At 46.9% G+C, this 15938-nt stretch overlaps 2 protein-coding genes across 2 annotated transcripts; both read left to right on the top strand.

The window, feature by feature from the left end:
* The first annotated feature begins 17 nt into the window (after window positions 1–17).
* Window positions 18–4654, top strand: LOC111082923 (DNA repair protein complementing XP-G cells homolog). The gene is made up of 4 exons (XM_022379169.2): window positions 18–154; window positions 221–396; window positions 468–2720; window positions 2778–4654. Exons 1-4 carry the CDS (start codon window positions 67–69, stop codon window positions 4086–4088), a joined length of 3828 nt encoding a protein of 1275 aa, XP_022234861.2. The 5' UTR covers window positions 18–66; the 3' UTR covers window positions 4089–4654.
* Window positions 4655–5846: 1192 nt separating this feature from the next.
* On the top strand, window positions 5847–13425 carry LOC111082924. The gene is made up of 11 exons (XM_022379170.2): window positions 5847–5930; window positions 8146–8780; window positions 8971–9153; window positions 9564–9726; window positions 9860–10516; window positions 10578–11151; window positions 11221–12217; window positions 12284–12411; window positions 12514–12828; window positions 12892–12981; window positions 13039–13425. The coding sequence occupies exons 2-11, from the start codon at window positions 8539–8541 to the stop codon at window positions 13191–13193; spliced, it is 3504 nt and encodes a 1167-aa protein (XP_022234862.2). The 5' UTR covers window positions 5847–5930; window positions 8146–8538; the 3' UTR covers window positions 13194–13425.
* Window positions 13426–15938: the final 2513 nt, after the last annotated feature.

Here is a 15938-nt window from a genome sequence, read left to right as displayed (position 1 = left end):
GTGTGCTTGATTTTTATTATTTATAGTTTGCATGTTTTATATTGGAATTGCACTTTTGCATGAAGCATGGGAGTCACGGGCTTGTGGAAGCTAATCGAGCCATGCGGCAAGCCTGTGCCGGTCGATACTTTGGAGGGCAAAATACTGGCCGTGGGTGAGTCTGCGATTGCTTGGCTTTGTGAAATTCTTTTTGATTGCAATTGAAACCACGGCCCTGCAGACATATCCATTTGGCTGCATCAGGTTGTGAAGGGTTTCCAGGACAACAAGGGCTCCGCTCTGAACAATGCCCACCTCTTGGGCTTGTTTCATCGCCTGTGCAAGCTGCTCTACTACCGGGTGCGTCCCGTCTTCATATTCGATGGATGCACGCCTCAGCTGAAAAGGGATACGATTGTGGGTTACACTTTTGTCGCAGCTTTGTCTTGCAGTTGTCACACTGACCATTGTTGCTGCGTTCTTTCCAGGCACGGCGCCAGCAGCAGCGCAATAAACTTAGCAACGAAGCAGATCGCATACAGGCTCTGCTGCTGCAGTCCCTGGCCAGGGAGAAGGTTGTGCAGCAGGCGCTGGGCAAGAATGCGGAGCTTTTGCTTAAATCACCAGTGAAACGCGCGCCGCCCAGCAGATCCAAAAACGATGAGGACGATCTATTTAAGCTGCCAGAATTGCCGGCCTCGGCCGCGGGGCAGGATAACCCAGAGGAAAGCGATCAGGATTTGGACTACACCAGTGCCAGTGCCACATCGGATAGCTCGTTTGATGAGTCAACCGCTCGGCATGCGTACAATTCCAGTCTGCAGGCCATCGATGTCAAGAGTCAGAATTTCAAGAACCTGCCCGCCGACGTTCGTCACGAGATACTCACCGACATCAAGGAGACGCGCAAGCAGTCGTCCTGGGGACGCCTGCATGAGTTGCCCGCCCGCAGCGATGACTTCTGCTCCTTCCAGATGAAGCGGCTGCTGAAGCGACGCGCCGTCCAGGAGAGCCTGGAGCAGGCGGTACAGGAAATGGGCGGACACACGCTTACCTATTCCGAGCTGTGTGACTTTTTCAGCGAGGAGGGCATTGTAACGCCCACGGCCATTGAGCAGAGCACGCGACAAATCAGCTCGGATGAGCATACGCGATTCCTGCTGGTCAGGGATCTCAAGAAGAAGGCGCTGGAGAGCACCAAAATCGAGGCGAAGATGGAGACAATTGAGGAGCTGCCAGAGACAAAGCCGCCGGTGGATGAAGAGAAGCCCACGACATCCAGCAAGGCGGAGTCCATTGATATGGGCACCGAATACGACGCGGACTTGGCACAGGCCTTGGCCCTCTCACTGGAGGAGACCCAGAAGGTGTATGACGAGAAGGACTACGACTATGACTCGGATCAGGAGTTGCGCCTGAATCGCGCTCAAAGCAAACAACTGCGACACGCTGCCAAGGGTCCGGCCCGAGCATACATGATTGAATATGGCGGCATGAACGATGAGGAGGTGGGCAACATAATGGAGTCCACTCAGCTGAACGATACGCAAAGCCTGGAGCACTTACTGGCCACAACTGCAGTCCAGTCTGCTGATATGCCAAACGATTCCCGGCAGGAGGACGAGCAACTCTCAAGGGCCATTGAGGAGAGCAAAAAGAGTCTCATAGAGGAGAGCAAAAGGAGTCTCATGGAGGAGAGCAAAAAGACGCCCACAGAGGATAAAGTGCAGATTATAGACACGGATACGGACTCTGACTTGGAGGAAGTGGTAGACCCCAAGCCAGCGGCTGGTCTAGAAATATGTGTGGACATCACGGAGCAGCTAATGCCCAGCAACGATCTGTTTGCGGATATATTCCAAGTGGAATCGGGCAAGGAAAAAGCGCCCGAGGAAAGCGAAGATGATGAAGATTTCATAGAAGTGCCAGAGCGTGAGGAATTGAAGATCACTGAAGATGAACCAATCGAGGTAAAAGAAAGCCAGGAAGAAATTCTAACCGAACTGCAGGAAGACAAGGAGACAGCACAGCCCAAGACCAAACCAGATTTGGACTCCATATTGAACGATTTAAAAAAGGAAACCGAGTCAATCAAGGATATCAAACTAGCAGTGGACGAGCCCAAAGCCAAGCCAGTTCCAAGCTCCAGTCTCGAGCCCAAACCAACGCCAGTTCCAAGCTCCAATCTCGAGCCAAAAGCCAAGCCAGTTCTAAGCTCCATTCTGGATGAGCTGCAGAAAGAAATCGCCGCCGTGAAGAATATAAAATTGGAGCAGATCAAGCTGAACAATAGCACAATCATTGAGCTGTCCTCCGACGATGAGGCAGTCTCCAAGGTCAACGCCAAGACCGAAGAAGCAGTCCCCACAGTCAACGCTAACGAAGAAGTGATTGAGCTGTGCGACAGCGATGACAATCACAAGCAGCGCATCTCACCCAATAAAACACCCAGCAAGAACAAATCCATAAGGGATTTCTTCGAGACCAGTTATGTGGTGAAACGGACACCGGACAAGTCGCCAGTGGCTGATAATGGCACGCCGCCGGGCACACCAAAGGTGCCGCAACCATTCTACAGAAAGCGAACACCCAAATCGGATCGCAAACGGGCTGCTGATGGGGCAGAGGACAGTGATGAGGGCGTTTCGCCCACCAAAAGGTCCAGCAAGGCTTCCAAGTCGCTTTTTGAGGCAAACGAGCCTGAGCCAGAGCCAGAGCCGGCCAAGACTGTGGATGCCGAGGTAAGCAATAGGTAAGCAACCAAAATTCCTAGCTAATCCATCACTTTGCCTTTGCAGGAGCTCATCAGAGATGCAGCAGAGACGTTAAAGGCGCAAAAGACCTCCGAGGAGCTGCAGCAGATGGCCGATAATTTGTCACAGGAACGCAGGGAGCTGGAAATGGAACGCAATCGGCAGGACCGCATGGGCATGTCCATCAGCCAACGCATGAGCACAGATTGCCAGGAGCTGCTGCGTCTCTTCGGCATCCCATACATTGTGGCGCCCATGGAGGCGGAGGCGCAATGTGCCTTCCTGAATGCCACCGAACTGACGCACGGCACCATCACGGATGACAGCGACATCTGGCTCTTTGGCGGCCGCACTGTCTACAAGAATTTCTTTGCCCAGAACAAGAATGTGCTGGAGTTCCGGGCCGAGCAGATCGAACAGACATTCAACTGCAATCGGGGCAAGCTGATACAGTTGGCCTGCCTGGTGGGCAGCGACTATACCACGGGCATTCATGGCATTGGCGCTGTGACGGCGCTGGAAATTCTCGCCTCCTTCTCGAGTGCCAGTAACTCGACACTGGATGCGGCCAGCACCGTCGCCAGCGGCAACCAATCGGTTTTAGCCACTTTGGTTAGGTTTCGGGACTGGTGGCAGGCGCACAAGAGCAGCAACCTACCGCCAGGCAGCTCCGCACGCCTGGCGCTGCGAAAAAAGCTGAAGAATATTGAACTGCACGAGGGTTTCCCCAACATGGCCGTGGTGGAGGCGTATCTGGATCCCAAGGTGGACGACAATCGCGATGCCTTCAGCTGGGGCGCACCGGATGTGGAGTCGATACGAGAATTTGCACGCAAGTCGTTTGGCTGGACCACGTCCAAGACCGACGACATCCTCCAGCCGGTGATTAAGAAAATCAACGAGAAAAAGATTCAAGGCTCCATTCTCAACTATTTCACGGCCAAGAGTGCCCTGAGAGTGCAGCAGCCGCAGGTCAGCAAGCGCGTTCAGTTGGCCATTGACAAGATGTCGGGCAAGATCGATGCAGAGACGCCGGAGAAACCAAAAAAGGTCGTTCGCACCAGGCGGGCCAAGAAAGCTGCAGCGACGGATGAGCCAGCGGATGTGGTCGAAGCCGAAGCCGAAGCCAAGCCCGCACGTCCCAAGCGTGGCAAACGAAAGGCTTCGACAGCTGAAACACCCGAAGAGCAGCCATCCACATCGCAGGCGGTGCCAAAGCCGGGCAAATGTCCGAGGATACCAGACACGACAGAGATCATACCACAAAGGGAAAGAGACCTCGAGCAGATGCGTCTGAACAAGGCCAGGGCAGCGGAAGTGCTGAAAAAGGCAGCAGCCAAAGACAACAAAAACTAAACTCCAGATTGGGTTCATCTTTCATTGAAATAAACATCACCCACAAGGTTAGTTTCTATCATATATATAGAGCATAAAATTTCACGTTTAAAATAAGGACATAATACGGACATAAGTTATAATCATGTATGGACACTCGAAGGAGCTGAACACCAACAAGGATCGCTTAAGAAAGCTTCTAAAGAGCCACAGTAAAGTCAATATACCAGAGCGCAAAGAGAAGTGCATGCCAGAAGCTAAAGTTATATTTAAACGCCACCAAGAGGAAGCTACCACAGAGAAACACGAACTCGAGATACTGCCAGAAACTCATTTGGAAGCGAAGCAGAGAGATCTCCAATATGTAAGCGAGATCAAGTGCAAATTAGATGGAGACAACGAGACTAACAATATGTCATTTACGGAATTCATAAAGGAGCAAGGATGGGGATCGATTTCAAAGGATTTCTTGAATGGTTTGGAAAAGCACAAAAGACCTGCCGTTCATGATTCGTCCAGGATGAATAAAGACAAACTGCAAATTACAAAAATGGACTTTAAGCCCATCGATTGGTACGAATCGGCTGAAAGCAAATACAAACACAAAATACAGTCCGATGTGGACAACGAATATGTGGCAAAGCAGCGTGCAAAGTGGAGCAATTTCTTTGCCCTGCAGAAGAAGACCCCTGTGGAACTGCATTTGGAGGAGCTGAGAAAACAAAAGCAAAAGACCGAGCCAGTAAAGAAGGCCATTGAACAGTCCAGGAGGAAGCCAGCCCGTGGGAAGTTTCCTCCCAGAAGATCTCTCAGTGCTCTCTACAGAGCACCTCGACAAACGCACCGCATGCGAAAAGCTATGGAATCAATTGCCGATGAGCTAGCCGAGATGCAGGTACAGGCCGAGCAGAGTGGAGAGTGCTCAGACGCGGATAACTGGTCAGGGAAATGTAGCTGTAGTCAGTGCGATCTGTCGCAGGCTAAGGGTGTATATGCCGAATATATAGATTAATGTTGTATTGGTATTGCATGAACCAAATCACAAAGTTTCCTTTCGTCTGAAGCCAGCTCAGCTACAAAATTAACAGAATTCAAATTTCCCGCCGACAGCAGCAGCACCAAACTTTAAAAATGTCATCGTCAGCTGGTTTAACAGACTTTTAACAGAGACACAACCTCCCTCCCACACAAGACAAAACAACGCGGTGGAAATATCCTTTCGTTTATAAACAATACAATAAAATGGAGTTCTTAAATTAGAAAATCTGCTGAATGATGTTCATTGCATAGGGTTCTAACTGGCGGGTATAAAAATGTGGAAGAACTGTACAAAATTACGCCCGCATACCCTTTCAAATTATATTAAGGGGAAAGTGGGAAACGACAGTAACAAAGAGGCGGGAGTGGGCGCGTCTGCGGAAGCTGAACAGCCAACAAGGGTTCTAACCCTGTCTACCCACTTCGATTAAAGAGAAAATACCTTCTTTAAAACATGAACCTTGCCCTGGACGAAAAGCCAGCCACCTACTGTTATCAATGTACTGCAGTTTGGTAGACCTGATAGTTCTCTTGAAGCAGATGAAGTAATCCATAGATGCAAGATACACATAATGTTAAATTCGCTTTATTTCTGAGGCACTTACATTGCACATTATTACTAGTCGTTTGTAAGTTCTGAAACAATGATTAGTTATTAGTTTAATTATATTTAACTAACCGACGTCAAGTTGTGCACTCTTTTGAACCCTACCTAATGTGGTTATACCCTGCGTTCACATGCCCTCACGCAGGCGAAGTTCTAGATCCGAATTCATGTTTGATCTGACTCTTTCCCCCTTATAACGTTGCGTTTTTAAGCCGCAGGTAAACAAAATTTAAATACGAAAGCAACGACAAAAGAAAAATCCGGAAATATTAAAAATAATGTATAATAATGCAATGGTATAGCCTTTTGAATGGCACTGTGGATGAAGAAAAGTGAAGTGTATGTGTGAACTGCCCAACGAATAAAAACAACCAAAATTTCATTAAAACCCACTCTGTAGCAAGTTAGAAGGTATATATGTTTGTCCGTGTGTGTGTGTGTTTTCGTGCAATTCATAAGCAAATTGCGAACAAAATTCTGATTTGTTCATCGTCTCTCGTTCTCGTTCCCGTTCCCGTTTCCGTTACCGTTTGGTTGTTATTGCCGCCGCCGTCGTCGCCGCCGCGGCGTCTGTCATTACAATTGGCCTACCATCCACCACACCACCCCCTACGACAATTGTCGTGTCTCTCTCTCGTGTACCTCCCTCCCCCGTTCAGCCACTGCTGAATTATGCTATTTTTAGCAACATTTCCAACTGGAAGATTTCGGATTTGACCTTTTGTCAGTGAGAAAAAGCTTTTTAACTGTTAACTGTAATTATTATCCAAAGCCGAAAAAGTCAGTTCGTTGTTCTTCAGCGACTCACCGTGCGTGGGTGTTTTGTGTATGTGTGAGTGTGTGTCTGCATAGGAAAAAAAAATCGATGCCAGACTCCCTGCCAAGCAGAAACTTCATTCAGGAAAGCAACGGCAAAGACGGGAATCGGGAATAAGCAGCAACGACGTCGTCGACGTAGCCGCAGTAAATTTTACAGTTAGACAAAGTTGCCTGCCCTGTGTGGGAGTCGGTGTGTGGTGTGCTGTGGTGTGGAGTGGAGTGGGTGGGCTGTAGCAGTTCGAACTCGTGTAGACAGTGGCCGTTTACACCGGAAATGGAATTGTTCCGTATTAGAAGCTTAAATATTGAAAACTTTTATTATTATCGTCAGTGCATCGCATCCGTTGCAATCAAATCAAACTTTTTTTAGGCCAAACTAGAATGCAATTGCAAAAAGTTTTCTACATTTTTCTGTTCAACTAAAAACCATGTTTATATATAGCTTGCGAATGTAGGGAGAGTGAGTGAGAGAGAGAGACGGGATGGGGGGGCATGTGAAAATTGTGTGTGAATGCGCCTGACCCAAACTCCTCGCTCTCCCAGCAGGCAGGCAGGCCCCCACGGTGTATAGAAAATATGAATGAAGGAAGCTTAGGTGGGAAGGAGTAGAGGGAGTGCGCGAATAGTGTTTCTCTCACACTCTCGGCAGCCAGTCCAGCCAGCCAGCCAGCCTCACGTTGTTGCTGTTCTTGTTCTCATTCTCCTTTTTCCATCATCTTGTGGCTGTTGTTGTTTCTTCGCACCTCTTTGCTCAGTCTCTTCTCCAGTCTCTTTCAGTCAAGAGGACCGACCTAACGGTAACAACTCAAACTGAAAAATCAATGCACAACATTTTTTGATTAAACATTTTTTTTACAATTGGCCTGGAGGTGTGTGGTGTGTGTGCGTGTGTGTGTGTGTGCGTGCGTGCGAATATGTTTAAATTTTATGAATATACAAAAATAATGTAAACGAATTTTTTCAATTGGGAACAAAGAGTGAGAGAGGATGAGTGAGTGAACTAAATATATACGGAAATCCCCTTAAATTAAAGAACAACAGAGAAGCAGTTGGAGGGTTTCACCATCAATGCAAAGTTAATGAGCGATTAAGTTAATGTCGAGACAACAAAGCACATCTTGCAGCAATAAATCGTAGCTGCTCCCAAAGATAATACTCGTATAATATAGATATTGAATAGTCTGGCAGTTAACGGACATATTTCAGGGCAAACAAATGTAATCCACACTGCATAAACATCATGGAGACAAATCAAGGTCAATTTTGACGGCAAATAATCCAAAGAGCAATCTTATCCCTGCCATTAGGCCCCCAATCAATGTCAATTTCCTCAGACAACTAAGCGGAAAATATCCATATCCTTTGGAGGGACGACTTTCCCTGTTTTGGGTGGAGCTTGAAAATGGGCACGCAAAGCTAATAGCTCCATAATTGGATATCACGCTACGAAATCAATATTAATTATTTATTAATAGCTCCGGCGGCAGTAAATGGCGAATATGCCCGTCCCTTCAAACCGGAGCCTGAAGCCGGAGCTTTGGAGCGCGAGCCAAAGTCAATAATACCAAAAACAAACTGTAAATCTCATAACCTCTTGTTTCTCCACCCCCACAGAGGCAGCAAACAGACAGCATCGCCATCTATAACATTTCGATGACGAATTTAATGACCTGAAAACATTGAGAGAAGCAGAGGACAGCCAGTCCGCGAGAGAGAGGGACAGAGAGAGACAGAGAGAGCAATCACTTTCTCACGTTGCATAGATGAAAATTGAAAGAGCCGACAACAAAGCAACGTCAGCAGCAGCGACGTTGACAGTGGCAGAGGCAGCAACAGCAACAGCAGCAGCAACGTTGAAATCTGTGGGCGCGCATTGATTACATTTTCATAATCAACGTAGCGGCGGAGGAGGCGCACAGAAAGAGAAAAAGAAGAAGCAACTATAGAAAAAGAAAGAGAAAGAGCAGGAGCAGGAGAGGAGGAGAGGTCCCCAATGAAAATCGCATAATGGCAGCATCACCTGAATCGTGTGGAGCACGCGATTCAAACGAAACTGAGGCTGAAACTGAATCCGAGGAGGCGTTGCAACTGGAGGTGGAGGCAGAGGCAGAAGCAGAAGCAGCAGCGACTGGTGATGCCCGGGCGGATGCTGTTGTCGCTGATGGTCCAGCAGACACCGAACCCGCATTGGAGCAAGCAACAGCAGAAGCAGCAGCAGCTATGCCCAGCAGCGACCAACAAAAGCAAAAGTATGTCGCAATTTTTTTAACTGAATTAAAATCAAATTGTTGAACCAATACTCCCTGCCCTTCCTTCTGCTCGTGCTGCAGAGGTTGTGTGGGGGTATTGGGAAATGTTGCAAAGAGCAAGAGGAGCGGAGGGGGGCCATCCAACATGGCCAGCGCACAGTCAATTACATTTTCATTTGATTTCTTGCAGCGAACAACTTCAGTTGCAATCCCTGGAGCCCATCTCATTGGATGACATACCTGAGCCCATCAGAGTCCTCGACGACATCATATCGGAGTTCGAGGAAGCAGCAACAAAGCCAGTGGCCTTGCACTGCAACAGTGGCGAGAATCAATCCGAGGATGATGGCTATATGAGTTTGAGTCGCAAAAAGTAAGTACAATTTGGGTTAATGGAAATGGAATTGCCAGGGCACAAGGATTCGACTCAAAGGTTTCTCTGGCAGTATATGTATGTAGAATATTAATAGTTTGGAGTAGTAGCTTTCGTAGCTGCTTTCAAGAGTCTCTCTCTGCCATTTGCTGTATTGGTTTCAATTTAAAACAGTCAAGAAAGGTAGGCATATGCAGCTTAATTCTATTTAGAGCCGTGCCAAAAAAACAAAAAAATATCCAAATTTTAAACTGTTAGAAAATTATTGAAGCGCAGATTTTCCACAAAATTAAACAGACACCAGACACAACTAATTAACACACACACACACAAATCAAACACCTCAAGCAGAAGATCAGCGATAAGCCTTACAACATGATAATACAGATAATCAATTTTCACTTCAATAGCATGTCCAAAAAGGATTCGGAAGATGTGCCACAGACACCCAGCACAGACACCGTGCCCGAGGGCAGTTTCAATGAAGTCGATGGCACAGCTGAGAATCTAACCAAATTATCTGAGGCAGAGCATGGCCAGGAAACGCAAACGCCACTCATACAGACAACGTTGGTGAGTAGAAGAGAGGAGTACAGGATGCCCATCCATCCATCCATCCATCCAACCATCCAGCATTCTGGCTAATGGAAAACCAATTAATACACCGCACACACACACATCCATTTCAATTTTCAAATCTCCCCAGCCCAAGGCTCGCAGTGCAAATTCGACGCCGGCCACAAACTCAAACTACTCGAGTCTGCCGTGCTGTGGTGCCAAAACCTCGGCAGCCTCAAATTTGGGAGGCGTTTCCGTAGCCGATTCCTCAAGTGGCTTGGCCTCCGTTCGTCCGGGCAGCAGCTGCAACGGGGAGCGCAATGCACTGGGCATTGACATCAGTGCCGTGCACAATGCCGTGCTGCGGGGCAACCTGGCCAAACTGCCGGAGCCAATCGTAAATGAACATCCGGTCACCATTTACCCGGGCCCATCGGCCAAGGCAGCAGCCGGCGAGGGGGCACGTAACAAGCGTCTGCTCAGTTCGGTGGAGAAGCACAAGGAGATGTGTCACATGCTCAATCCACATTCCAACAGTTCCACCTCCTCGTCGGGCTCACAGCATACATCGAGCGGCGAGGCCTCGCCACTGGCTTCCCATCTGAATGTGGCCTGCTCGAAGGCGGTCAAGGAGGACGACTATTCGGAGGACTCGCTGGAAGAGTCCACCATCTCCACGGATCTGACGCCCGTCAAGCAGAACGGCGTGGCCTGGGAGATACACTTCAAGAGCAATAAGAAGAAGTCTAGCGGTTCAAAGAAGACCAGCGGCAGCAGCAGCAGCAGTGGTGCTACATCCAAAAAGGTTTGAGCCCAAAGCTACGCATGGAAGCCACAAATAAGCATATGCCCGTTTCCTTTTGCAGCAACAACAGCGAACCGAGAACTTGGACGACTTCAACAACAGCTTTGTGTACAACGAGCATAGCATGCTGGGCAAGGGGACCTTCGTCATACGCCGAGCCACGGCCAAGAAGCCACCCCGTGCCTCGGAGGTGTTTAGCATACCGAAGCCACCGCGCACCTCACTCGGAGGGGGTAGCGGTAGCAGTGGCGGTGGCGGTGGGGGTGGTGGAGCTGGTGCCATTAGCAACGAGTTCTATACCAGCGACAGCGAGCAAAGCGAATCGGCACCGCTGCCACCGCCCCCCACATCGGCCGAGATGAACTTCATCTACAAGGAGTGCGAGGCGAATGCGGCGCACACACGTCGTGGTCTGGAGATGGCAGCCGCCCATCGAGCGGCCCTATCGCTGGACATTGCCGAGGCCCAGGAGCAGCTGGTGCACATCAAGCCGGTGAAGAGCAAGACAGCGATGCTGACAGAGAAGCGCCTGAGTGCAGAGTCCATGCCGGACAATACCTCCAGCAGTGAGGAGTTCGATGAGGCGCGTCTGAATGGGAATCCCAGCTACGAGATGTTTGCCTACAACGGAAATGGTAAGTGTCCGTAGACCGTAAAACCTTTAGACAATGAAACTGAATAACCTGAACGGAATTCTCTGCCAGATCCACGGGTTTCGAATGCCACCACACCACACACAGACCTGGCCCCCACTCTGGAGGAGGACGAAGAGTTGTCGGACTTTAGCTACGGCTGTGCCCCACTCAAGCAGATCGAGCACAACATTAGCGCACTGCTCCGTGGCGATATAATACCCATTGTGGGCCAGCCACCTGCTGGTGGGGCAGCTGCTGCCGCTGCTGCTGCTGCTGCGGCCTCGGCTGCCGCTGCCGCTGCCGCAGAGCTGCATGCCAAGCGAATACTCGAATTTCGTCCCGGCGTGCACAAGTCGGAGAGTGCCAAGGAGATGCTGTTGTCGCAGATACCGGCATTTGGTCCGCTGCCACCGTCGCCGCCCAGCTCCAATCCGGATCTGTTCGACTACGATGCACCGCTGCCGCCGTCTCCGGTGGAGCCGCGCAAGCAGCTGGAACTGCCAACGGCCTTGAATGCCACGCCACCGAATCGCGGCACCACTGTGGTGGAGGTGCATGCCACAGCCTCGGGCACGGCTGTGCACAGCAGCAACAGCCATACGCGACGCAGTCGTGACAACGTTGCTGCAGTGCGTCATTTCAATGACGAGCTGCCACCGCCGCCGGCGCCAGCCCATCAGTCGACCAGCTTTATTGAGGGTCTGCCCGGACCACCGATGGTGCCACCGCATCGTGCCGGTGGCGGCGGTGGAGGCGGTGGCCACTCGGCCAACACAATGAAGTCCTGGAGCATTGACTCGCAGTATCGCAAGCGTTCGCCCAAGCTCTTTGGCCACTATAGCAGTGGCAGCGGCATAACCACACCCACTGGCCTCGGCCAGATGCCACCGCTACCCCCACCGCCGGTCATGGGTACCATGAGTTCGTGCGGCGATGGGGGATCGGGTTCGTATCAACGCAGGTACATCAATTATGGCACCAAGCGCAGCCTGAAGCAGTCGCCGCGCGAGGAGCATCGCCTGCAAACCTCATGTAGTCTTCCTGAAACGCCAATCTTTGCTAGAGGGTAAGCACACAAGATTTAATGATGATTGAATGCCAATTTCCCTACCCAATGCCCCCCCCAATGCAGCTGTGACATACCACGTACGCCATATCGTCGCCAAAATGAGCCACTGCCAGCGAGTGGCTGTCGCACAGCACCCAGATCAAGCACATCGAACAGCATCAATATGGGCACATCCATATTGGGCATTGGAGGTGAGTGCAGCCATTAGACAATCTATCTATATCCATGCATATGCAGCTATCTATCTATCTATCTATCTATGTATCTATGTATCAATTGCAAATGCCATTTAGGTGGCAATTACGGCACTGCCCAAATATGTCGCCAGCGTTCGATCAATCATGCCCTGGCCTCCAATGAGATGCTGCGCATGACTGGCGCACCGGCACGCGGCTGGTATCCCAAGCAGCGTGGCATGCGACCAGCATCAACGGAGAATATCGATCGGCTGGCCTCGGTGCGTGTGTGGGACAATCCGGCGGGCATGTCCGGTACAGGACAATCACGTAAACCACTCACATTGCCACCGAATCTGACGCCTTCCTTTTTGAACAAATCACCGCGCGAGGCACTCAGGCGTGTGACCAGCTTGCTGATAACCAAGAAAAGTGGGTTTAACGGCAGCAGTTCAAACCGAATCTCTATATAAATTTGTCTTTAATCTTGGCCAGAACATAACAAGGACCGGAAGCACAAGGCCTATTGCGATCAGCCCTTGGACGACAGCAACAGCAAGCATGCCTATGAATTTGAGACGATCGGTAAGCAGCCAGCGGTATTATATACCATAATCATTAATAATAATGTCTCGCATTTAGCTTCAAATAAGAAAAAGGACAGCACCAGCAGTCGCAAAGATAATGGCGCTGCGGGTGGTGTGACGGCGGCGACCGCCAATCCCCCCAAGCCCAAGAAGAAAGGTCTCTTCAAAACGCTCTGGAAGCGTACGAAAACAGCCTCGCTGGATCAATAGAGAGGAATGGAAGGAAGGAAAAGCCATTTTATATAGAGAGTTCCCAAGCACTGCCCCACTCTGCCACGCCAGCAAACCCTTTGGATATGTCTTATATACACGCATACCATACCACCATATAGAATCGAAGAAGATGATAATAACACCCTGCACTTTCACATATGTATTATGGGAGTGGAGAGGCCCGAGAGTCGAGTCGAGTGGGGTCGTATCTATGTACTCTCCGCTGCGGCTCGCTCATCCGATCAGATCAGAAACAAAACCAAACAAAAACAAATATCTTTCTCACGCTCTCACGTGTTCGCCTGTTCGTTCACCTTGAACATTGAATTGAAGCAATTTCGTATACACATCGCATCGTATATATCGGTCATATAGTATTGAGTAAAAACTGAATAATTCAAATGCACAAAAGCCGTGAATCGTAAAGACTGAAAACAAGTGAAAAAAAAAACGAGTAAAACAAAAGAAAATTGTAAAACAAAAACCAAAACGAAAACGAAAAAATGTTATGGAACACACAATGAAAAAAAAAATGTAATGAAAAAAAAAAAACATATGAAAATGATATCCTGCACTATAGCTCACACACCAGACAGCTGCACAGTTATAGATGGATCACAATGCCATGATATGTACATGTGTGTGTGTGTGTGTGTCTTTCAATACTCCTAACCACCCCCCTACACAGACCTTGAACTTGCCAAAAACCAAAAACCCACACAAAAATTAATTGCAATTATTCCTTGGCCGTAAAACGCAGAAGCACACGCAACGATGGATGGGGTAAGCAAATGCAGACAGAGATTTACACAACTTATACAAGCACTGAATTTATATACATACATATATATATATACGTATCTATATGTGCGAGTATGAGCGCTATATATTACATATAGTTTGAACTAAAAAAAAAAAAAAAAAAAAACTCGGAACCGTTTAGGGTTCCAGGCAGCATTACTTACTTTATATGATGATGATGTTTGATATACTTCAAGCACTTTTTGTGTAGCTGAGAAATAAGTTTTTAGGGTTCGCTTTGATATATGGGGTCGGTGGTTTATTAAATGATCTTGTTGGTCTTGTTGGCCAGGATATACAGGGGGAAATAGATGGGCAAAGTGCAATTATATAGCAGTTCTACGTTCCGTATCAGCAGTCCAACAAACCGCGAATCCCTATCCAACAAGTCAAGCTGAAGAGATCCACAGCCAAAATCAAGTAAAGATTTAATACATATTTAATTTCGAAATGAAAAAAATTATAAAAGAATGAAGTTACGCCCTCCACATTTCAAAGAATGTTTGATAATAAAAAATACCAAAAAAAAAAATAAATAAGAAAGAAAAACGAAAGAAAATTCGCAAAATGAATATGGATGGAAAATCAATTCATAAAATGCTCAACACGATTTTACCAGAGAGCATTTCTCAATTTTTGAGCGCTAATATAGATGGAAAGTTTGGGAGAGTAAACTGCAATAACAACAAACAAAAAGATTAAACAAAAAACTGTAAACGTTTACTAGTCATTAATATAATTTAAAAAAAAACAAAAACAAAACATACAAAAAACCGAGAATGATATATTATATATTATATGGGAGATAACATATTTTTTATTAACACTCAACTCACTTCACTGATAAGCCAACGCTGGAGATGAGATTGAAGTTAGGCAGCATTTTACGAGCAGTAGGAGGAGGTGGTGGCCCCTATCCCCCCCCCCCCCCCGCCCACAGAGCAAGTTGAAAGTATTATTAACGAATTATATTATATGCTATAGAAAGTTGGTATTTATTATTATTATTATTATAATATATGTACAATTATTTGAATTAATATTATTGAATATATATTTTTTAGACAAGTAGCATGAAAATGAATAAAAAAAAAAAAGATTTGAAAACCAAAATGAAACAAACAAAAGTTTACGGGAAAACGAAAATACGAAAATTAAAATCCTAAAAAAACAACGGCAAGTAAATTATATTCCACGAACAGGAAATGCAAATAAAACAATAATATTCACTCAATTAAAAATCTATTTTTTCATTCTTCTATGAACTAAAAAAGAAATTAAACTAAACTCACGCATTCTTCTAACAAACAAAAAAAAAAAGAAAAAGAAATAACTTTTGACCTAAGCCTTCAGAAAAAAAACACATAATTAATAATTTAATGTGGGATAAAATTCCGACATCATTTCAAATGACAAATTACAATAAAATCTCACAAAAACCAAAACACACACACCAGACAAAACACATACAGCCATACAGCCAGATAGCAAACAGAAAAAAAGAGTAAAAATTATATAATTTTTTAACAATGAAAATGATGAATTTTTAACATACCAATAATTATGAGGGTTAATGAAAATGAAAATAAAGAGAATAGCAGTGAACAGAAAATAAATAAATAACATGTGTTTTAATCGAAATATTAGTAGACCCGAACAAGTATAGGCATAGGTACTATTCGAAGTATCATCTAACGTTCAGTTGAGTATGAGAGTAAATAACATTTTAATTCATTTACAAATATATATATATATTCCTTAGTTGTTAGATATTTTTAATGTGTGTACTTGTTCTCTTCCATTTCCACTCTGTGTGTGTGTGTATTTTGTAGGGTGTCCTGCCTGCCTGCCTAGAAAATGGAACACTATGGAATCGAAATTCATATTTGTGTGTGTGTGTGTGTAAGGAAGAGATATTTCGCACATACATATATATATATT

This window comes from Drosophila obscura, unplaced genomic scaffold (genome assembly GCF_018151105.1).
Source record: "Drosophila obscura isolate BZ-5 IFL unplaced genomic scaffold, ASM1815110v1 contig_179, whole genome shotgun sequence".
NCBI lineage: Eukaryota > Metazoa > Arthropoda > Insecta > Diptera > Drosophilidae > Drosophila > Drosophila obscura.
This window is presented reverse-complemented; position numbering and strand designations above follow the sequence as displayed.